General features: G+C 37.2%; 1 protein-coding gene across 1 annotated transcript; it reads right to left on the bottom strand.

The window, feature by feature from the left end:
• Positions 1-1,954: 1,954 nt before the first annotated feature.
• YME1L1 (YME1 like 1 ATPase) lies at positions 1,955-22,021 on the bottom strand (the record flags this gene model as incomplete). Its single annotated transcript, XM_082014928.1, has 19 exons — positions 1,955-2,098; positions 3,255-3,341; positions 3,966-4,039; positions 4,139-4,265; positions 5,144-5,295; positions 6,002-6,157; positions 6,520-6,632; positions 7,140-7,202; positions 7,700-7,832; positions 9,122-9,274; positions 10,956-11,046; positions 11,627-11,709; positions 12,516-12,623; positions 12,715-12,865; positions 14,032-14,141; positions 15,920-16,018; positions 17,985-18,147; positions 19,157-19,288; positions 21,992-22,021. The coding sequence occupies 19 exons, from the start codon at positions 22,019-22,021 to the stop codon at positions 1,955-1,957; spliced, it is 2,169 nt and encodes a 722-aa protein (XP_081871054.1).
• Positions 22,022-23,803: the final 1,782 nt, after the last annotated feature.

Genomic DNA, 23,803 nt, shown 5'->3' with positions numbered 1-23,803 from the left:
AAAAATGGAAAGTTTTCTGCTTTTGTTTCTAAATGCAGATTCACATTATTTAGCTGGAAAAGTTCTCATCCAAGTCCCACTACTGAAGCAGTAATTGAAAAAAGGTCTGAATTTTTAGGGAGAACATTCCCTAGAAATCTAGTTTGAAAGAGTGCAATTTTGCCATCATTCTTAAATTTATTTACAAGTTTAAATGTTTTATATACCTCAATTTACATGGTAGGGACCTTGGTATTACATTTTATAACAATTTACAGTGAATAAAAAGAAAAACAATATGCATAATTAAAATTAACCTTTATTACTCCAAAAACAGATGCCAAATATGTCATATATTTCTGTTTCTGCTGGCATATTTCTAAAATACATGTATAAATGTAACTAGTCAGCCTAGACATTTGGTATACTGTTTTGTAACATTTGGAAGTTCTCCCACACTGCATTGGGATGTCACTATAGTAAGCTGACAAAAGTAGGCAAATAGAAAGTTATCCTGGTTTTGAAAGAAAAAAAAATGCATGTGCTTTTACTAAAAAACTAGGTTATAATCAAGCATTACACTCAGAAAATTCTAAAATGCTATGTTACTTCTAGTTTTAAGTGTAGCTACCAATTTCCATTCACATTTATTGGCACCAGCCCAACTATTTTTATGTCCAAATATGGTAACCTTCAACATTAATATGCTAATAAAGGCCCTCTCCGCAACAGAATTTTATAGTCCCAAGAGTCTACAATTAATTGTGCAGAAAGATTATAATCAAGATGTGTTATTCCCAAAAAACAGTTCATGAGATGAGCACAATATTGGCATGTAATTGCTAGCAATCACTTCCACTCGATTGGAAACTGCTTTTGGTTTCAAAAACTCTTCCTTATTATCTTAGAATTTCCAGAGGTTTCTGTAAGGGTTGAAAGAAATGGTTTTATTTCCCTACTTCTACTATAGAACAGAACTGGGAATGTTATTTGAAACAACACATGCTTCAAACATTTTCTGAGCTACTCTTTAGCGAGCAATATTGCCCTCAGAAGAAATTACCTGTTGGATTATCAAACGCCCATACATAGTATTAGTAGAAACTAGTTCTGTAGAATCTCCAGCAGTGTAAAAGCACTGTCAAAGCACTGTTATCCATCTACTGCAGTAATTAAAAAAAAAAAAAAAAAAAAAAAATCTAAGAATCTTGTCAGCAGCACATCAGAGGTGACAGGTATCTCTTATCTCTCCCACGGTTCTGCCCAAAACATGGTCCAAAGAGGCTTAGACATGGTTAGCCTGTTGTTTTTGCATTAAAATTTCTCTCCCAGCCATGTATGTATGTATTTTAACCCCAGGAGCACTGAAAACACTAAAGTTTTTGTCTAACATGGAGCTCCCACAACTCCCTTTAACAGAGATGCACTGTGTAGCCACTTCATTCTTAGAGATGTTTTTATGCTTCTAAATAAGAAGTCTTCTTTAAAGGCCTCAAACAGAGTATGAGCCTTAATTAGACTACGTACTACTGTTTTACAAATCAATCTGTCACTATCTATAAAACATTCCATAGTACATGTTGTGGGGTATCACTTCAAACGCGCATGTAGCAGCATGACCCAGGAAGCTATACCGAAACACACCAGTATACCTGCATGTTTTTCTTCTCAGCTTCAACGCATTTGACTGAACCAAAATGCTGAATTCAACCCTGGTATTTATCCTTCTGAATAACTTCTTGTGGGAAGAGTATAGGGAGCAGAGGATGAGGAACTTGCTTTATTCTGTGTGTCTTATTCTGATGAGACACAACAAATAGATGAGTAACAGAAGCTCACAAGAGACAGAATAATCTTAAAAGTGTCACTAATGCCATACACACATCAGGAAGGGAAGAAAAGGCTATGCTGCATAAGACTACCGCATTGCTAGATGTACATTCTTCAGTTATCAGTTACTGTATCCCAGAAGTTATCATCTTACTTCTAGCTTTTTTCCCTCTAGAACAATTTGGATTTCTTTGGCATCCAAAGTCTCATATTTCAATAAAGCTTCTGCTAAATTCTTGTGTTCTTTTGCATGAGTCTTCAGGATGTTCTTTGCTCGCTCATATGAGTCCTAATATTAAAAAAAGGTGGAAGGAGATTTTAAGACTGTAGAACAAAAACAACAAGCAAGATTCCACTTTAAAAATTGTTTCCAGTTAAATACAGCTTGAAACAAATATTTTATGTTTTGCCTTACATTTCATAGGTAGCACAGCTCCTGTCTTATGAAGATTTAAAGTCTAGCTGGCATAATTAATCAAAAAAAACCCCACAAATAACCCCAACTTTATGCCACCTTTACATTTTGCAGAAGTAGGACTAAAAATCCTGAGACAAATCTTAGTATTTTTACATATGACTTAGAAAAGACTTACTAGATTTGAAAATTTGTTGATTAAGTGAAATATTTGTTTTACATTATGAGCAGTGCTACAGCATTCAAGGAATGTTCCTCAAAGACTAAAGTTTTTAAAACCTTATAAACCTCTTGACATATTAAGTACTTTTAGAAAGCTGAGAGCTACTCAACAAGTTACCAGTAGCAAGTAGATGCACATTGCCAGCATTACTAGCTTCAACTTTAACTTTTTGCTCAACATAGACAGTTCTTATATGACCAAGTCAGTTTAAAATGAGCTAGAGCAAAAAAAGAGTTAATCGTTTAAATGTTATAAATAATTCTCCTGCCTCTACCAAACAAATTCAGATTACTAGAACAGCAATCTGGAAGTTCTGTGATTATCGAATGTTACAAGTTTCCCTAGGCATCTGACAGCGATCACTGTGAGGAACGGGATACTGGAAAAGGCAACTCTCTGATCTGATATGGCCATTCCTGTGATTCTATACAAAATGGTTTAGCTGCAAGTTATGAAATGTGGGAGTAACACAAAACATTCACATCTGTTCTAAAACAATTTTTAGCCATACTTTTTTCTCCTATTGAATAGGCAAAATACAAATCCTGGCTGAATGTGAGAGAAAGTGTTAAAGCGTTAAAGAACCCAACACCACCAACTTGTTTCTCACTACTTGTGCATGACAATCACCAAAAAGTCTTGATACTCCGAGATTTGAAGTTGCACCTACATTAAATACGTGGGAATATTTCCACCCATCTGTGTATTTTCACCAATATACATTACCAAACTGAACAAGTCAAGTAAGCTGATGCTGAACTCTTCTCAAAGTAAACGTATCCAAGCGGAGAGGGAAAAGAATCTTACCCGTAGAAGTGTTCTTACTTCTTGTTCAATTGCAGACTGAGTTTCAGGGCTAACCTTCCCTGTATCAGTATAGGTCATAACACCAAGCTAAACAACAACAAAAAAAATCTTTATCTTGCCACGATTGCAGTAATACCCACAAAACACTGCAAGAGCTTCATCACCTATTGCTTCTATGTGCCAACAATCATTAAATGCTTGCTGAAGTGCTTGCAAGAGAAGCCAAACAAGGAGCCTATTCATCAACTATGTAGTCACTGCAGAGTTCTATTTCAAAAGGTCACATACAAATCCTGATTTCCTTATTTAAAAAAACAAAACAAAATCCCCAGACTACTATCACTTGATAGGTAATAAAGATGACTAAAGAACTTTCTTTAGAAGTCTTGAAAACTCAGTGTTGCCTGCCCTGCCCCCAAACCCAAGATTATCCTCAATTCCAAAATGTTAGGTTTTATAATAAACATTTTCTGCAGACATAGTAACTTTCAAGGTAATTTTGAAGTGAAGATCTTGCAAGTTAACTTTTAAACTGTCATATATACAGATTTTCTAGTTGAGTTCTCTATAGCAGGGCCAGTCATAACACTTACTTTCTTTTTTGCCAGAAACACTTAAGTCTCTCTGATCACTGACAGCCAAATAGGCATTTAGTTACAGAACAGAACATTTCTTTGTACCACATAAGTATTTAAGGATCTATGACACTACCTTTTCGCTCATTCCAAATCTAGTCACCATCAGTTTTGCAATTTTAGTAGCATTGTCAAAATCACTGGAAGCACCTAGATAGCAAACAGATGTAAATTAGTTATTGAAACCAAGTTAAATATGCCAGTCCACAAGCTTTGATCAAAAATTATTTTAACTACCAGTCAGCTGACCTGTTGTGATGTGATCACTTCCAAATATCAGCTCTTCTGCTACTCGTCCTCCCATACAGACATCCATCTGTGCAAGCAACTGGGATCTAGTTTCACTCCATCTGTCATTTTCTGGGAGCAAAGATACCTGTAAGATACAGAACTGTGGTCAGGTAACAATAAACAGAAGAAATACTGAAATAATCTGAAAAATATTCTTGTTTACATCCAAAGCAGATATAAAGGCTTTTATACAACAGTTTGAATGCTCTGGGCCTCCTCCTAGTCTATGCACTCATCAGGTTTGTTTGCAGGGGCTTAGTCTCACAGCTGAAATAGCCTCGCACAGGCCATGAGCACCACATAAAGTGAAGCATCTTAAACCTCCCACCAAAGAAACAGAACAGTCTATTCTATCCATTTCTCCTTATTCCCTACACTTGTACTAAGCACAGATCAACTTGCCCAGAAGACTCAGACCAATGATTTTCCTTAACTGAACTCATTGACTTCGATAAAGTTCAACAGAAACAGACATAATACAAATATCTTTCTGTTCACATGCTTAGCAGCTAAAGGTAGAATAGAAAAACTTTGAGGTATCTATGCTAGAAACAAGGTAGGTGAACGATTAGGTTTAGAAAAAGTCACACTGGACAAAAAATAACTTGATAAAGGATGTTTGTGTTAGCAGTACAGTTGAGCAATGCTTCTACTTTCCAGTCCTTTAGACATTCTTCATAGTTCCACTGTTAGGTGCTATTTAACTGCAGCAGAATCACACTTATGTACATTTCTTTCCTTGTATATGTGAACTATTACACTAGGTTATGGTATTTTGTTTCAAAATGAAGGAAGAAAGCTTTCTATCACACACAAAAAAAAGACCAGTGAGTTTTCCAAAAGATTGCTCGTACCTGAGTATTTCAACATACTGCAATATGCATTAACATAATTACAACCAATAGCACTGTTGGCAAATTCCTCAACAACACTAAACCAACATAAAATTCTAGAAGTACTCACATGTCCAAGTGTTGTTCCTCGTGTCATGATTGTAGCCTTGTTGATCGGCATTGCATCCTTAGTATAATATGCAATGATAGCATGTCCAGATTCATGGTAAGCAGTGATGGTTTTGTTTTTCTCATCAATTTCTACACTTCTACGTTCAGGTCCTTAAACAGAAGAATGTTAAATAAACTTTTTTGTACAGCTGACCACTACAATCCACACCTTACATATACTCAAACAGAGCACAAAGAAGCTGAGGAACAGCATGCAAGTAAAATTAACTAACACTCATTAAGTGCAAAATGTTTACGAGTAGGATTTTAGTGTCTAAAATAGATCTCAAAATACTCTATGGACAAGTTGCTTTTAAAGGAATAGATTCGAAATGCAGTCTGAGTATCTGAGAAAATTCCATTTCTTCTCTCAAGTATGAACAGACTAGACTTTTAGTGTGCATGTCTCAGATGTTTAAGTTTTGTGTTATTATATGAAAGCTTAGTTAAACAGAAGTTCCAGGTTTCTGGTCATTTATTCTCTCCTTTCCTTTAGGAATAAGTTGGGGAAGGGTAAGAGATCAACCCTGTGTCTTCCTCTAGGCTGAAGTACAACATGCAGTGTTTTTCATAAAAAAATGCATCAAGTCTTAAAGAATGTATTCCATACTAGATTTTACACGCTACTCTCTTGTCTCAAAAGGTTCTATTCAGAATTAGCTAACAAGAGACTTACTTTAAATAAAAAAAACCCCAACCCTCAACAAACTAAAAATAAACAGCATAAAAACTTCTCTTTCTTTGCAACAGTTTTAATCACACAAGAAAGCCCTTGTGTACTGTAACACATATGTATGTCTTTTGTATAAAATCCTACCCATTAGAATTTTGTCCTTGGAGAATTCTAGTTCTTTCATGGTTACCATATCTTTTCCATCAACAGCTGCCTTTAAGGCAGCTTGATTTACCAGGTTCTCAAGCTCTGCTCCAGAAAATCCTACTGTGCCTCGTGCAATTATTTCTGGATCAACAGCTGTGGAGAAAAACAAAACAAACTTGTCATTAGGGTCCATATTGCCCCTGAAAAACCTTGTACGATGAAGAAATATCAAGAAATGATCAAATTATAAGCAAGAATCATGTTATATTAAAAGTGATGCGTTAAACAAAACATTTTCAGCTTTAGAAGAAATGAAGCCTAATTCTTAAGACACTACGAACTGCTGGGGACTAGAAAGAAACACTGCCTCAGAAAACTGTCGTAACACCACATACTAAACAATTTTTGTGTTCTTTACTGGCATGATAAAGCCACAATTACTGATGGAATAAAGGACTAATACATGAGTGGGCTGATCCAATATAAAAACTGTTAAATAAAAAGATATTACTTACATGGATCATACTTTATTTTATTAAGGTACCACTTCAGGATTTCTGTACGACCTCTTACATCAGGCTTGGGAACAGTAACTTGCATATCAAAGCGACCAGGACGTATTAAAGCACTAAGTGAAAAGACAATTTAATACATTGACTTAAAAATGCTGCAGTGAACTGTTACTAACGTATATAAGGAACAAAAATCCACCTGGTATTTCCAAAGATGTTTACATAGACTATGTCTGGTGCACAGATGCAAAGAACATTTTTTTTTTTTATTTGTTTGTAGAAAGACAGATCGAAGATGGTTATTAACAACCCATATTAAAAGTTTTTTTTGCATTTGAAAATTTTGCATTGCAAACAAGGAATGCAGCTGGTCAATTTAAGTAGAAAAGCTTACAGAAATTTTAGATGCTTAGAAGCATGTTACTTATTTCTCCATATTTAATTCAACAACCTTTTAAATGTCAAAAACTGGGCAATACACATCCTTTTTAAGAGTGGAAAAACCCTAGATATAACACTGTAATATTTGAAGATTATCACAAGCAACTTTGTTGCTATAGTTTTGGTTTTTTCTTTGATTTTTAATACATGCTCTGTAAAAATGATCCATACATTATACTCACTTATCTAATGCTTCAGGGAAGTTTGTTGCACCAATAATAACAACACCTTCATTAGGTTTAAAGCTGTATGGAAAAAAAGGGTGAGAATTTTTTTGGGTTTTGAGACAGAATTTACACCTTTTTTTGTCAATAACTACTTCTATTTATTATTTCAGATGAACTCAACTGGACAGTCAAAAACACACTATCAAACCACAACATGTGATCCAAGAATGACCACATTTAACCCAGCAACTGGTTCAAAACATGCTCTGATCTCAGAGTTGAACTTCTTCCTTTAGATATATAGCCAGACTAAAAAGACTGAGAAATTATTTAAAATAATTACAGTTATTGTGCTACTACAACTCAGAAGCTTCTATATTCTTTACAGTAAGGGCACTAATGCTACAGTTGACAGTGCTAGAAAGTGGTCATAAGAGTATCTTAAATTTATATCCTTAAAAGCATTTAAAAAGTTACAAAAAACATCAAAGCTGTCAAGGAAGAAAAATTCACCCAAATATTCAAAATTCCAGTCAGTCAAACACCTTCTGTGCCCCCAAAATCCATATATTTACCCATCCATTTCAGCAAGAAGCTGATTAATGGTCTGTCTTGAATAGGGATGCATTGGAGATTCAATTCTCTTCCCACCAACGGAGTCCAACTCATCAATAAATATAACGCATGGTGCATTTGCTTTTGCTTCCCCTGACAAAAGAAAAATAGCAGAAAGACACTTCAGCCACACAAAGGAACAGGCAGCATATCATGTAATTAGGATTCTACTGTTTCTATTACTCTGGGATTATGAAGTGTTCTATTAGACATCACCAGAACTGTCTTGATTTTAGCCTTAAAAAAACTAGAAATTATTTTTGAAATGAAGCAATACAAAGAGGAGCAAAGTTCTTCATCTCCACATCAGTTTATTCTTATCATGTTACAAGAAATTAATAGTAAAATAGATTAAGAAATTAATCATTTTTATCAACTCCGTACAAGTTAAATTTCATAGGCTTGGGTAGAGAACATTGACCTATTAAATAACAATAATAGAAAATGTGATGGGTCTAAAAGCTACTTATCTACTTATAATGAACCTGCTCATTATTTAACAGTGAAGACCTCACCCTCAAGTTTACAGGCATTGAAAGCATAGAATGAAAATGCAGTAACGAACTTTAAGATCATCGACTGGTATAGGCATACCAGATGCAACTCATCTCACCCAGCTCGACATATCTGTAACATTAATATTAACATAGAAGTCAGTCATCTAAACTTCTGTAGTCAACAGAAAGAAATGCACTTTAAAGTACAACACGTGTTACATTTTTGCATCCCTTCCATGTGAAGCAAATCACACTTCTACAAAGGCAAACTACTTTCTACATTTCTCCCCTGACAATATTTATTTGCATACTTAAAATAGAAAGCCTTTTCTGTGAAAGTTATCAATCTAAACATTAACTTTAAAAGTTTCATTATAATGCCCTTTATTCTAGGCCTGTTGATGGGTGTGAGAAAGGAAATCTCAACTTAGTGCTACACTCCCATGCTGTAAAACTGTAATTCAGATAAAAAAAACAAAATATGCAGGAAGTTATTGAGAAGGTTGACACTATTTTTTATCTTGCATTTACAATTTAGTTCCAATTTACAATAATTTACGTATGACAATAAATTACGATTTAAAATATTCCACTTAGTTTATAGGACATTACATTTCTAACTAAATTACTTTTCTTCTCTCTGGAAATGTTGCAACATCAGTTATAAATTTTGCCGTAACTTCATCCAACAACTAGCAAGATTCTACATTTAATTGATGCTCGCAGAATTCTGAGATTTACCTACACAATTAAAGTGGTATTTAATAGCTGCATACACTACTACTTTCCAATAACCAGAACTGCACCTAGTCAAACCTTGTAAACAACACTGAATACTTAATCTCACATGTGACAAGATTTAAAAAACATAAATATCTAGCTTACTGAACAGGCTTCGGATGCGACTAGCTCCTACACCAACAAACATCTCATCAAATTCTGATCCAGATGCATAATAAAACGGAACATCAGCTTCACCAGCTACAGCCCGTGCAAGAAGAGTTTTACCCGTACCAGGTGGTCCAACTAACAGAATACCTAAAAAGACAAACAAAACAAACAAACAACAAAAACACAAACCCCACATATAAGAATACAGGTACTGTTTCTTCCATGCATTAGAAGAAATAATTTACACTTGGCTTCAAAAAGCTGTTAACATCCCATTGCAGATATTGTTCATTATTTGCAGTCTGAAGAAGCATCCTGTAACAGATCTAGATACGCTCTGATCCATATTTAAACAGCAAAAAAAACTTGTAAGACTATCAAATAGAAACAGAAGCCTAAGTATTCTACAAAATTACTGTTGGGTTTAGCAGCTGAATCCCTAACAGTGTTTTCTTCAAACTAGTATTTTCCTAGCCATTTCTGAAAGTGGAACTTTTTTTTTTTTAATTACATTAAATCATTCCAAGTAACTGATTTTAAACAGTGTAGAGCACTAACAGGAAACAGACTTGTCAAGTTTACATATTTCAGATTCACTTGGTCTTCTACTATGATCAATCTTAATCATCCTTTTAAATGACAACATTTCTTTCTGAACTGTCTAAAGCAGTTAGCAAGCACTAGAGGTGCTGAAAGCTATATGGAAAAAACAAAGGTCTTTTAAGAATTCAGTTACATAAAAATCTCTGCCTTGTCAAGATAAAGGACTACTGTGTATTAGTTTAATAATTAAAGAAGGCACAGTAAGTTTTGTCTAACCAAAACGTATTCACTTGCAACATACAGGTTCTTTTTTTGACATTTTTTGCATTATCTTGGGTAAGTTTTCAAGACTAACTTATGTTATGTATCTTTCTCAGATGAGAAAAGGTACAACAGAATTAAAAATTTTGGTGACAGGAAGCTATTAACTTTAAAAAAAAGATATCCTTATAGAGACAGTTAAAGGAGGGGAAAAAAAATACAGACCTAAAAACCTCTGGGCTACATAAAGTTCTAGTCAAAAAGCATTAACAGCAATCATACGTAACTTTATCAGTAAATTTTTTTTTAATACTATGTTATGTTCAGTGACAAAGTAGAAGAATTTTTGTAGTTGGCTACATCATCTCTAAAAGGTTTACTTGGGACTTCAAAGAAATATCAGTTCTTAACCCTTGTAAAGAAGGCTGCTAACAATGATAAACATAGGTTTGATTTTTGAAGGGCTTTTTGTCTGGAATCTACAGTCCACTGCTTTGCACTGTCATAGCTTATTACCCCTAATATTATTACTGAATTTCTACCAAATGTAAGCTGTATCCTGCCATCTTTGCTTCTTTTATCCAAGTATCTCAGATACATCAAATTCTCTGAGGGGGAAGGCAGTATTGATCAATTTTTACATATGGGGAACTGAATGTAAGACAGGAAGCATGCAACATAACTACCCTAACCTCCACTCCCCCACCCCCCAAGTACCTCAGTTAAAGGTATCCTTTAATAAAGACGCTTTCACAACTCGCCTTTGAAGATTCATGTTCATGAAATATTTTAAATAAACAAGGAAATCCACTACCTATGCCTAATGTTATTTCATTATTTTTCACAAACAAAAGATAACAGTAGTATTTAGGCCCATTTTGGTAATAAACTTTTTTGATTCCCTAACTAAAGGAAAAAATATTCAGAAGCTAGGCTGTAAATTAGTGATTTAGTATAGAACAAAGCTACAAAGACAGCCATGGCTACATATGATTTTCACTTCTGGCTGAGCAACGATTCTTACCTTTTGGAAGTTTACCGCCTAGTACAGTAAATTTATGTGGGTTTTTCAGAAATTCCACAACTTCTTGCAATTCCTGTTTAGCTTCTTCAACCTACACATTAAAAACATGCCACAAAATGTAACTAAGCATCTATAAAATACTGCATCTTTTTTGTAGGTGAGTTTTGTATTATGGACTAAGTCTCTAATCGTGTATTGATCAAAAATACACAACACAAAAGCGGTAAAAACGTACCAAAGAATTTGTGTGGATACCAAGAGTCCATGAGTTTAATTCAACCTATTTCCTAGAATTGTTCATCAGTTCAATCAGTGAACACTAAAGTTAGTACTGAAGGAATAACCAAGCAGTTCAAGATGAGATCTGACCAACAACATAAATACAGAATCAAAAATTCTACATCAAGATATTAGTCTAATTAGTTAAAAAGATAATAATTCTATCTATTTGTCCGAGGGGAAAGAGATGGGGATGTTCTCATTTTGCCACTGACAGCCGAAGAACAGCTGAATAGAAAAAACAAATAGAACAAAAGTAGTTAAAACCCTCCTTGATCTTAGAGTGGTCAATATCTGGCTTCAGTTTATACAAAGAAATTTCTTGGATAGAGTAAGACGTTCTTCAGGCTTGCATTCATTAGAACTCACACACACTTTACTTTTGAACTTACCCCTTTTACATGTTCAAAGGTGACATTTTTCAACTGGATTGGATCAACTGCTGCATCAAAGATACTTGATGTTCGAAAGCGTACTAATAGCAAACAGCAGATGATGAACAACAAGTTTACACATTAAGTCATTTCATTCCAAGACTGAACTCTGCACTTGAATGCACACCATTAAGCTACTAACTTCACACCTGCCCTTTTAAAAAGGTATGTTTCCATTTAGAAGTGTCCAGCAAGAATACAATTAAAAAAAACCTTTAAAATACATTCAGTTAATTCAGTGATATAAGTGCTTTTTAGTCTTTTGTAGTACAGAAAGCCCTGCATCCAAAAAGCATGTACACAAAGCCGTAAGTTCTCCCTCAGTGTTTCTGCACACACCCTAACTTTCTTGAGACCCAGGTGATAACTTAGCATGAAGTTGAAATTCTCCATTTGCATTAGCTCAGCCTTTGACCATTCTGCTATTTCCAACAGATTTCTCAAGACAACAATTTTAGCCATGCAAGTACCTAGTTGCTATAAACTCAGCAGCAATTACAAATAAAAATCAAACCATTTTGCCTACTGCTGACCTAGATAACGCATCATCTAAATTAAAAGACAAATACATAACTGGTGAACAGTCTGACTTCTCTGCTTAGTTCCATGTAATTGTTTCACCAAAACAATTACAATAATTATACTAACAGACAACTTTGTCTCCGTAAACATTTTATCACACTACTGTCTCAAAGTCTGTAGCCAAAAGCAGTAAATAACTCTTTCATTAGTATATTGAAATGTTATTCTAAAACAATCATAATGTCAAAACACATTTAATTTGTGCTAAGCCTGCTGGAAGAAACAGCACAAGTGAAACAGTGACGGAGAAAAAAAGTTAACTAACCAGCATCAGAAAAGGAACCTTTCCCAGGTAAAAATGATGAATATATAGCAAGATAAAAACAAAGAACAAAGAGAAAGAAAGAAAGCAAACGTGATCTTCTTAAGGAATCTGTAAAAGAAAACAAAAAGAGTTTTAATATGGGCTGAAATAAACCACTTTCTGAATGCAAAGACAAGATACATGAACTAATGCAACTTACCAAGTGTTTTTTGCAGGAATACCTGTGCTTTCAAAAAGCCTTCTGCAAAACCAGTTTTAAAAGCATCCTGGTGTGCCTCTGGGATGTTTTTTGTTTTCATTAGTGTATCTAAGTTTTCAACATCAATTCTTCGCTTTCTCAGGATAAAGCCCTAAAATATTTACCACAGCAGTGTTAGTATACACTAAGTTCTGATAGACAGTTAACTTACTACCTGGCTAGCATGGGTGAGAGGGAAAAAAAAATTTAAAAAGCATGTAATTCAGGTGCTATGGGGTTAGTTAGACAACACAGGGCAGTAGCTTGAGTGTCAATCACAATGGCTCCAAGAAGGGGCACCCTGATTTTTGCTGAACAGGTCAGGTTCAGAGCCCTCCTGGACCCCAGTTCCAAACAGAAAATGCAGCCTAAAGCAGATTTGCTCACAGGCACACTGGATTCAGTGGTAGTTACTAGCTTAAGCTTTCTGTTTCATGACATCAACTCAAATTATTTCCAAATGTGAAATATCTCTGTAAGTATAGTTTTGATGGAGCTTCATCAAATACATCTCATATGCCCTACCAAGTTTAAGAGCAGCACTGCATGGAACTAACTCTGGTTTGTCTTCATCCACAGTATACCTAGTCCACAGATTAAATAAACCACATAGGTCCAAAAGAAGGGAAGAGTTCAAAGCTAATTCACACACACAATAAGGTCACATGCTTTAATTAGCCTGACTTCTGTACAGCCGATTAGAAACAAAGAGTAACTAGGTTAACTTGTTTTTGTTAAATGCTTTGCTACCCCAAGCCTGGACAGTTATCTGCTGAATGAAGAGTATGCAAGTGAGTTTGTAACCCATAAAAATACCAAGTATGAAAATTTTGTATCTTAAAAATATACTAACCACAAATAAATACATTATTAAAACACCAATCACATTCTGAACTGCTTAAAAAAAAAAATACATTCTTGTATGTTGAGCTAGCTGTATTTCTGTTTAAACGAATACTTCATTTGACTGCAAGCTATTTTCAACAAAGCCACAAAAGCAGAATATGAAGGATTTTATTTCTAGAGTTTAAAATTATTTTTATACTCTGAAACTACTCTTCTAAAGATTATTTGAATTTTTTATATTGATGATATATGAAACAAATTTGTGTATTAGGAAGAAAAACAGTATGCTGTCGTTAGCTCAAGTTTTAAAATTAAGAAATTTTTTTTGCACTAGTAAAATGAAACATCCCTGGTAAATTTTGAAGGTTCATTCAAGAGAAAGAGGTGGTCTGTATAATCCCAAAACAACTTCATAATGTTACTCGTATTTACCTTCAAAAGTGAAGAAAGTGAATTTTTTGTTTCTGTGAATTGTTCCGATGTTGACTGCAGACGTCTTGCTCTTGATCTCAAAGTTTTAAAGTTCCGTGATTGTATGTAAACTTAAAGTAGTAATAATAAATGTTAAAAACTATCCATTAATACCACTACAAAAAAAAGGCCTAAAACATTTCAGAAGCTATCATATGAAAAAGATTATTATGACTGAACTGAATATAAACTTCCCAACACATCCACAGTAGAAAGCTAAGAGAATTGCAAACGGCAATATGTTTAAGACGCCTGATTAAAAATGTAAAAAACAGAAAACTGTGTGAAAGACACTTCTGGATCTAACAGTAATAAACTGGATAAATAAACCAGTAAATTTTAGTACTGTAAATGGGTAGTTATGTGATCGTGAACCATGTTTGTAATCTTAACTTGCAAGCAAACTGCTTACTGTTTCACAATACTTTCTTTCCATACAATTTTTTGTTAAAATAATCAGGAGTTCATATTGTGAATTACAGATAATTGGCCAACCCTATCACTGTCTCAGGGAACAGAAGAGGCACACTGCTGAATTAAATCCAGGCAGGCTAACAAATACAAAATATTCTGAAGCTAATCCCAAAGGATGGGAATGAAGGTTCCTGCTCTAAGAGAAGCTTTGTCTAAAAGCTCAGCCGATAAGGTGCCCTGAAGAGATCTGGAATGGCTTAGGTGTGCTGTTAACTTAGAACTGACAACTGACTTATTGCAGCCTTTCAGTACTTAGAGAGGACTTATAAGAAAGACGGTGACAGACTTTTTAAGCAGGGCCTGTTGCAATAGGACAAGGAGTAATGGTTTTAAACTAAAAGAGAGCAGATTTAGACTGGCTCTAAGGAAGAAATTTTGCACCATGATGGTAGTGAAACACTGGCACAAGTTGCCCAGAGAGGTGGTAGATGCCCCATCCCCGGAAACGAATATTCAAGTTCGGGTTGGTTGGGGCTCTGAGCAACCTACTCTAGTTGAAGATGTCCCTGCTCGTTGCAGAGGGTTGGACTAGATGATCTTTAAAGGTCCCTTCCAACCCAAGGATTCTGTGAGAAGAAATTACATCATTTAAACTCAGTGAACTTATAGCACTGTATGTCACAGTGAGCTTGTAGCACTATATGTCATCTTCTATCACATCAGAAACCTTGCAATGGAGATTTTATCACATAAATCACAGAAGTCAAGCACTATGTTTTAAAATAATCACCAATACCAGTCAATTATATAGTTTTAACAAAGCCTTACGTTATCATAGAATAGTACCATATAAAAGGAACTTCTGGAGGTGATCTAGTCAAACCCCTGATCAAAAAAGGTCTAACTTCAACATCAGATCAGGTAGCTCTGGACCTTGTCCAGCTCACTTTTGAAAATCTCCAAGGATTAAGATAACACAGCCTCTCCAGACCATCTGTTTCAGAACTTAGCCATTGCCATTGTGAAATCTTCCAACAGGAATTTCCTTTGCTTTTACTTGTAATTTTCTATTCTTTGAGGTGTACAAGACAAGGGTAACTAATATGGCTCCAATAGAAATTAGATCACTCCTTGCTTTCTCTTCTGCTAACTTTAAAACCAGCTCATCTACCATCTTTTAAGAATACAATCCACAAATACTGACATCTTTAACAAGATTCTGTAGTCACATCATGTTTACTAACTTAATTCTGGAAACATACTACTCAAATGCAAAAATAACATTGTGATTTAAAGTGTTAGTATCAATATAAAGTTCCTCCTGGAAGTGTACCAGTATTTCCTGAGTGACGCCTCTAAGATAAAAGTAAAAATATTTTCCCATAATAAAAAGATATAATAACGATTTAAAACAGTGTAGTTTATTGTTTTATACCTGGCCAACACCGAACATCTGAACAGAAATTTTGGAGGGGATTAGGATGCTGTCTGTACAAACAAGATGAGCGTAAAGCACTGAAGACATCCACGAAACCTGTAAAAAGATAGAGCAAAGTGTAAATACACCCTATATTAAATGGCAACTAAACACTACACTTCGCATAGGTTGGTTTTTCTTTCTTAAATATTAATTCTATTTTACTACGGTCCTTCAGACATCTGTAATTAAACAAATTAATCATTACCAGTACATAGGTTAATGCAAAGAAGTTAACTATCTATGTCAGGCCCTTTGCAACATACCAGAATTTTTTTCTAAATAGAACTTCCAAAAAAATACTGGTACCCAGAATCTTGAATCTGAAGCTGAATCTAGGAGGGAAAACTCTGCACATCTGTACAGAGCTGAATGGGTTCCTCTCCAGTCTAGATATCTTCAAGGACTTTCATGAAGCTGAAGGACCAGCATTCAACCAATGATTCCATTTCAAAGGCTTTAAAGGACAGATTGCCCAAAGGCATTTTAAAACAAGACTATGTATGAAGTATGAAAACATTTTAAACTATACTAAGTCTACTTAATTATAGTGTCTTCATGCAATACAGAAACAGGAAGAAATAAAAAAGCATCACACTGAAAAAGTTATTAGCAGATACTATTTCAAGCACCCTATAGACTACAAGACAAGAGGACTGTCATTTATCTATTGTTCAGCTCAAAGAACTCATCCTCATTTAGCAGGTAAGAATTATTTAAGAAACATCAGAGACCTAGGGGGTAGAGAGGAACAAACTGAGGCTCTCCTCATATGCTCTCTTGCATAGTAATTCAGAAGCTAATGTAATCACAAAAAGGGTGGGGGTTTTTGTTTATTTTACATATTCTGAGAAAGTTATCACATCAGTTCAAGACTCATGGAGAAAGAGATTAGCTATTAATTCTACAATGCTGTATATTCCACAGTCTTCTACAATACTGCATATTGGCTAATCTAATACAACATAATTATGAGCACATTAGTTTAAAAAACAGAAATACTCTCCTCACTTTATGCACAAGTATATGCACAACAGACGTATTAATACTAAGAGTCATCCATAGCATGCACTGTCACCTACACCAAAAGCACATTCTTGAAGATTTAGCACGTTTGCCTGTGGCAGTTTTCCACCCATAACCTTGCCTTTTCAGCTGTGAATGAAACCACCAGTCTGGTGAGCTTGCATGTTAAATCTATCAAAGCTTTGAAGCATTTGCAACATTTTCTTCACATTCAGGAAACTGCCTCTGGGCTAATTTTTTTATATATCCATCACAATGCAGTTTAATACCTTTCCTCTAATAGTAGCCCTGAGAGATTATTCTTACGCTCTTTCTCCCAACTACAATACTATATAGGCAGTATCTCAAATGTCAGCTATACGCTTCTTTTTCTAATACATTCTTAAGCATCTACAATGGCCATGCTTCCTGTATTTAAGGCTAATTCCAACAAAACATCTTTAACTGTAAGGAACCACGCTTGTTTTATTTCAGCAATGAAACACTCTACATGGTCAGTCAACAGTTTGCCACCCTGAATTCCTTTCTAATTAATGTCCTTGCATAATGTTGCTTCAAGCAAAAAACGAATTGCTTAATGTAAACTGGAGAAGTTCATGACTGTTACATTAGTAGATTGGCAAAATCTAATTTCTTCTATTTTGTGAAAGAAACTGCTGTAAAAATTCATAGCTCAGGCTCATCAGCTCATCACTAAGAGACAATGCACTTGTACTACACCTGAGTTCAGACAAGTTTAGTAGCAGTCAACTTCAAATCTTAATTTGAAGGAACAATTAAAAAAATCTGAGTTGAGTTTTTTAAAATTCCCAAGACTCAAAAGCACCACTCTAAAGACAACCTGTACACAATCAAAAAACACATTAATAATTTTTATTAAAGATTTTTTAAACTATGAGTTTTCTACAGCACAAGAGAGTAAACTAAAGAATAACTGTGTTCACCTTTATAATCTAATTCTTATCAATTCTCATTAGCACTTTCCTCTGAAACATACCATGCTTATTTTCAAAGAAGGACTCAGCAGAGATGTATGATGTATGCCACTGTGAAGAGACTTTGTTTTCTGCACAGTAGCCAGGAAGCAACCTGTTCACCAATTCTTTGAACTGGCTAGCTTTCAAATCAGACAATCCCAGATCTCTTAAATTACGTACAGACTGCAAAATAGAAACAAATGTTCAAAATTTACTTAAGATTACCTTAGGGGAAAAAAAAATTAAGAATAACTAACTGAGTTAACTCTTTGGCTCAATACAGCATCTATACTTCACAGTTCAGACTGAAATAAAAAAATTCTAAATGAAGATAAATGAATAAAAGCACAAGATTAAAGAAAGAATGATTGCTACTGTTAGTGCAGAGTAACTTTTCCATTTGCACACACTGATACTTTCATTATCACAGCGCATTTATGACAAGTGTTCCCAATTCAGTCTTTTTAACACCTTCCTGTTCCCTGATTGAAGCAGGCACAGAAAAAAAAAAATGTGGTTTTCCAACTCCTTCTACTCTATGATAGAGAAAATGGAGAGCGTGAGGGGGAAAGATGTATAGCAATATCCATCCATTGTATTTCAGCTAAGTAAGCAAACAGCGAAATCCCCCCAACCTCCTTTTTTTTGCTAGCATTTTTGCAGATAGCAGAGATTTAGCAGCAACACAAAGACTGGATATTTCAAAGCAATAGCCAGAGTTAAAATCTTAAAAAGCCACGAGCTGGGTAGACACACAATGAAAGGCAAAAGCTTCCACAGAGAAAAGGGTAAGTACTAGGATGTGAGTTTTCCTACAAAGCAAAGAAACTATGGGAAAAAAAAAGCCAAGGAGCTAAGGCACATACACTTGAGTTACTAAAGAAGTAACCTCGATCAAAGTAATTTTAATCTTGCATTTTACAAATAGGAAAAAAACTTTTTATGGGAGAGTATGTTTTAAAAATACATATTGGTATGGACCCTTTAAAATATTTTTAGAATCCTTACTGCCAAAGCACCAGCTTACTGAAGTTCTGTCAAAAAGTTACGTTCTATGAGTTAACATTGTTTCATTTAGTCACATCACATTATTTTATAAAACGAGTCAAACATTAAATTCACTTAAACTGATATTATTCAGATTTCATTCAGTTAAAAGCAAACCATCACTTTTTCCAAAGGTTTTTAGTACCTCACTCTTCTGAGGATCATGGTCTGGGGAAGTGTCTCTCTGGACAGGCTGTATGGATGCTGTGCTGGCAGTAGTAGTTGAGCTTTTGGGTGAATGAAAAGCATTGATAAGGTGACTCAGAGGAACAGTAGCCTGGGAGGGGGTGAAAAAAAAAAAAATCAGGTAACTATTTAAGCTTGTTTAAACTATTTAAACATCTCTCCATTCCAATGCCTATCTTGGAGACTGCCTTTTAACAGAAGACTTCATAATAAACCACAGGAACTTAGCTTCAGCACCACAGTGTTTAAGTATGCACAACAGGTTAGAAGCTCACAAAGCTTGGAAGCAAGTTGAGGAGGGAAGAGACTACTGATTTTCAAACATACGCATGGTTTAAAGAAAATAATCACTAGATTTGCAAATATAGCAGTAACAGATCATTAACACTTAGAAGATGCAAAGACTGCCCTCAATTTGTACTTAAAACAATGTTTATTTACAAAAAATAATAACTTATAGATTGTTCTCAGCTGAAACAGCAGGGAAACAAAATTGCTACTACACTTAATACTTCCTTCACAATATTTTTTCAGTTTTTTGTTTTTTTTTTTAATCTATCACTTGTTTGCTGTGTTAGATATGTGCTGTTGCAAGTAGATGACAGGACAATAAGGATTGTTGCTATCTTCTGCCAAATATTAGAAACTTAACAATCACTTCATGCAAATAAATTAGAAAACTTTGTGAAACAATGTTTTTCCCTGGTAGTCACCAAGCTCCTATCACAGTCTATTAACAACATTCCAAATAGATGTTTTTTGCCCCCACAGCAATAAAAGACACAAAAAAGGCAACACAATCAATAGGAGGAGAAGAGAGGAATACCAATAGCAAACAATTTCTACACTGAAAAGTCTGCAAGTTGACACCATGTGTTGAAATGTTTTAAACCTGTTTATAGTTACTCTCATTCAGGAACTTTCTCTTGTATTTCTCAAGTGTTCACTTGAAATAGTTCTGAGCCTGTCTTGGTGTCCACCATGACAAAACTAAGATCCCCATTGTGGTAAGACTTCACAACACAGCCACAGAAGAGAAGTAATGTTCTTAAAACAACATAAACAGAAAAAGAATGGTAAGTGAGGTACTTCATCTACTTAATGGTAGGCCTTAATTTCAGATTTTAATATAAAATATTGTAACATAGTAAATTCTAGATCACCCCTGGACAGACATACAAGCAACAGATCTCGTCAAGCTGGTTCCCCTTGAACCAACTTGAACAGAAAGCTCAGTGGATGCTTTTGATAAATCCTCACGATTCAATGCTATTCAACAGCTTACTAATTCAGAGATCACCGTTCGTAAGCACTACTGACTCCTGTATTATTTTCCAAACAACACCTATTTTCATCTATAAAGTAATACTTTTATAACTTGAAGCATCTGTATTTTTCATGCATTATACAAATTATTCCCAAAAGTTTCCTTCAAGTTTTCTTCCTTGTGATTCCACTTTAGCAACATATCTAAGTATCAAACTAACCTATTACAATGCATATACACGTCATAGTCAATTCTGCAGTTCAGCAGCACTTAGCTCAGTGACAACACCTCATGAATCAATATAGAAGCACCATGTATCAGGGCTCCTCCTCTGGCACACCACTGTATCTGTTGTGACTATACAGCACAAACAATTCCAACGCTTCCAAAACACCTCAGTCTCATTATCCACCACTAGGGAACAGAGTTGGGGTGCAACTCTTGCTTCTGGAATGACAGGTGATTGAAATACCTGATTATGAATGTCCTTCCGATAGAACTTCCATCTCTGTGTTGACTAGACAGAAGATCAAGAGAGACAATGCTCTGAGACATAAAAACTGCCTTGGAATTAATTGTCCAGAGTTATAATTAAACTCTGGGAGTTTGTGGTAAAACCATAAAGCCTCCAGAGGTCAAAGCCAGCACCCCAACCACTAACCAAGTTCTCCTCCTGTGTTTGCCACTATGAAAAAGTGGAATGACAAATTCCTAAAAATACCATCACAAGTTCTGTTATTTCTCTACACTAACAAAAGTAATTAACACATTCTCCATAGCTGAAAAGAACAATCAAATCCCACTGTGAAGTAAGGCTATCCCATACTAATCCCCTTAACATAAAACATAAAAACCACTGGTTCAGATCAAAGTCCACAAAACCCACTAGTCCCATCCAACTAATAAAAGATGCTATCCCCGATTGCATCCAGACTGTTCTACATAACAAATAATTGAGGGACTTTTCCTCCACTAACTCTTCTAATTCCTAAGTAATTTCTTTTTGGTTTCCACAACAACCCGTGACAATTAACAGCACAGTTTAGCTGTAGTAACACCACACACACACACCCTTGCTTCTACTATAAAAACATACTAAAAAGCACCATCTCCAAGTTACTTCCTCATTCCAACTTTTGCTGTACCCTCCTCTTACCTGCATTTCCGTACTTTCTTCCTAGATAAGAATCTTAGGCCGCTGTAGCCCCCACCCACTCCTCTTCCCCGCTGCGACACCGGGGGCCGCCGAGCCGACAGCCCCCCGCGATGCGTCCCCCCACACCTCGCTCGCTCACGCCCGGCCGACGCTCTCCAAAGCCCCAAAAACGTGGCAGCCTAGATCTCGGCTCTTCCAGACGAGGCCCGCAACCCCCGGGCCTCCCGCGGGCCTCCGCCTCACCCCGCTGCCTCTACCCGGTCACGAAATGAACCCCCGACCGCAGCCCGGTTGAGAGGGGTCCCCAAGCGCGGCAAACGGCACACCGGAAAGGGCCGGGGCGCCGCCGGTGCGCTCCAAGACACCCTCACCTGAGGCTGCACGGTTGAGAAGGAAAACATCCTCCCGACGGGGACGGCGGCGGCAGCGACCACAGGTGCCTCTTCCGCTTCCCAGCCCAGACGTAGAAGCACGTGCCCGCCTGTCAGCCTCCGCCGCTCAATCGCTGTGGCAGCCGCCGCCGCCGCCAGCAGGAGGGCTCCACTCTTAGGGAAAATGGCCGCCCCCTACGGCCGGCAGTGACCAGGTCCGAAGTTGTGCCGGAAGCGGTTGGAGATGGTAGAGCTTCCGGGTTACCGCTCCCTTTGCCTCCCGCGCAGCCGCAGTCTCGCAACCAGGTCGCTTAGCAACTCCTCTTTTCACGCGTTTCCTGGCTACACCGCATGCAGAATCAAACCATCAGTTACCGGGCGAGGAAGGGGGTGAGAGGCAAACCATCCTCCCGGGTAGGCCCCCTCTGCAGGGCGAGCCGTGCGGCCGTGCCGGGGCAGGGCGGCAGGGGCCGCCGGCATGGAAAGCAGCGAGGCGGGCGGGAGGAGGAGAAGGAGGAAGTAGAAGTAGAGGGGTGTGAGCGCAGCCATGACCCGGGGTTGCCCAGGAGCAGGAAGGGCCCCGCGGGGTGCCCGCTGTCGCCCTGAGGGGGCGGAGCTGCCAGGCCTGCCGCTGCCCGGGGCTCCTCACCTCCGGGGAGCGGCCGGCGCTGGGCTCCTCTCGCCAAGTGCCAGGAAGGGGCGATTCGTGACAAAGGGTGACGGGTGAGGAAGGCGGGCGTAGTCTGTCTGCTGACCCGGCCGCGGAGGGCCCGCGGGGCTGGCCGCAGGGCCTGCTCGGGCCGTGCCTTCGTTCTGACCGCTCTGTGGAAGCAGAGGGTGCTTTGAGCCCTAGGGCTTCCTCTAGACCCCCACGTTCCAGGACGCCTCCTCGGACTAGGACCTCCAGTGCGGGGGTGTGTGTGGGTTGCAGATGGGTCGGTCACACTGTGCCCAGACCAAGACGTGCCAGGGGAGCTGCCAATGCAAGTGCCCTGCGGTGTAGCCGCCAGCCCCATGGCGCATCGCCAACAGGATTGCTGTCAGCACAGCCACTGCGCCTGGAACAAATTTGCAAGAACACGTGTCATTTGGGTCACATCCCTTACAATCACTTGTAAGGCAAGTTTCAGTTGCCTTCCTGAAGGACTGAAAATAAGAGTATACCGCATGTAGAAAAAAATGTTACAAATTAAAATATGTACCAATAACCTAAATACTGTTATTCACATTCAGTTAAAATGTAATCTAAATGACATTACAGGCACATGCATCTACATATGGCAGAATTTAGTCTTTGATATTCATCCTTTTTCTATGCCTTGTGCTGCTTTTCCCATGAGCTATCCAATTATTTTGTGGTTTTATTAGCATTTTCTTTGTTTTACCTGAACACTGTTCTTCATTGTTCTTCCTTTCCTCACTGAAAGTGCCACCCCACACCAACTTAACGCTGATTTGGATGAGTGCAGCCACAGTGCTGCATCCTCCTGCCTTCCTGCACATCTCTTCTGTTTTCCACTAGCACTCCCATGATCGTAATTATGTGGCTCAGCTAGCCGATTTGGCAGAAACCTCACCCAACAACAATAAACTAAAAGGTGATGAACATTTACCTGGATCCACCCCGTGAAGCAGTTTTCCATGCAGCTGTACGATGCCTAGTGCTGCCTCGAGGGAAGGGAGAGAACGCATAGGTCCCCCCTTAGATGAGCTCAGGCTGTAGCGGAATACACACTGCCTGATGGAGCAGTTTCACAACGGGCATAACCTGATGTCAGTGTGTGATGCTACCAAAAGGAAAAATCCCTTCTG

Source organism: Phaethon aethereus (genome assembly GCF_964289735.1).
Source record: "Phaethon aethereus genome assembly, chromosome: 2".
NCBI classification, from domain to species: Eukaryota; Metazoa; Chordata; class Aves; order Phaethontiformes; family Phaethontidae; genus Phaethon; species Phaethon aethereus.
Note: the sequence above shows the minus strand (reverse complement) of the source record. Positions and strands in the feature narration are given on the sequence as shown.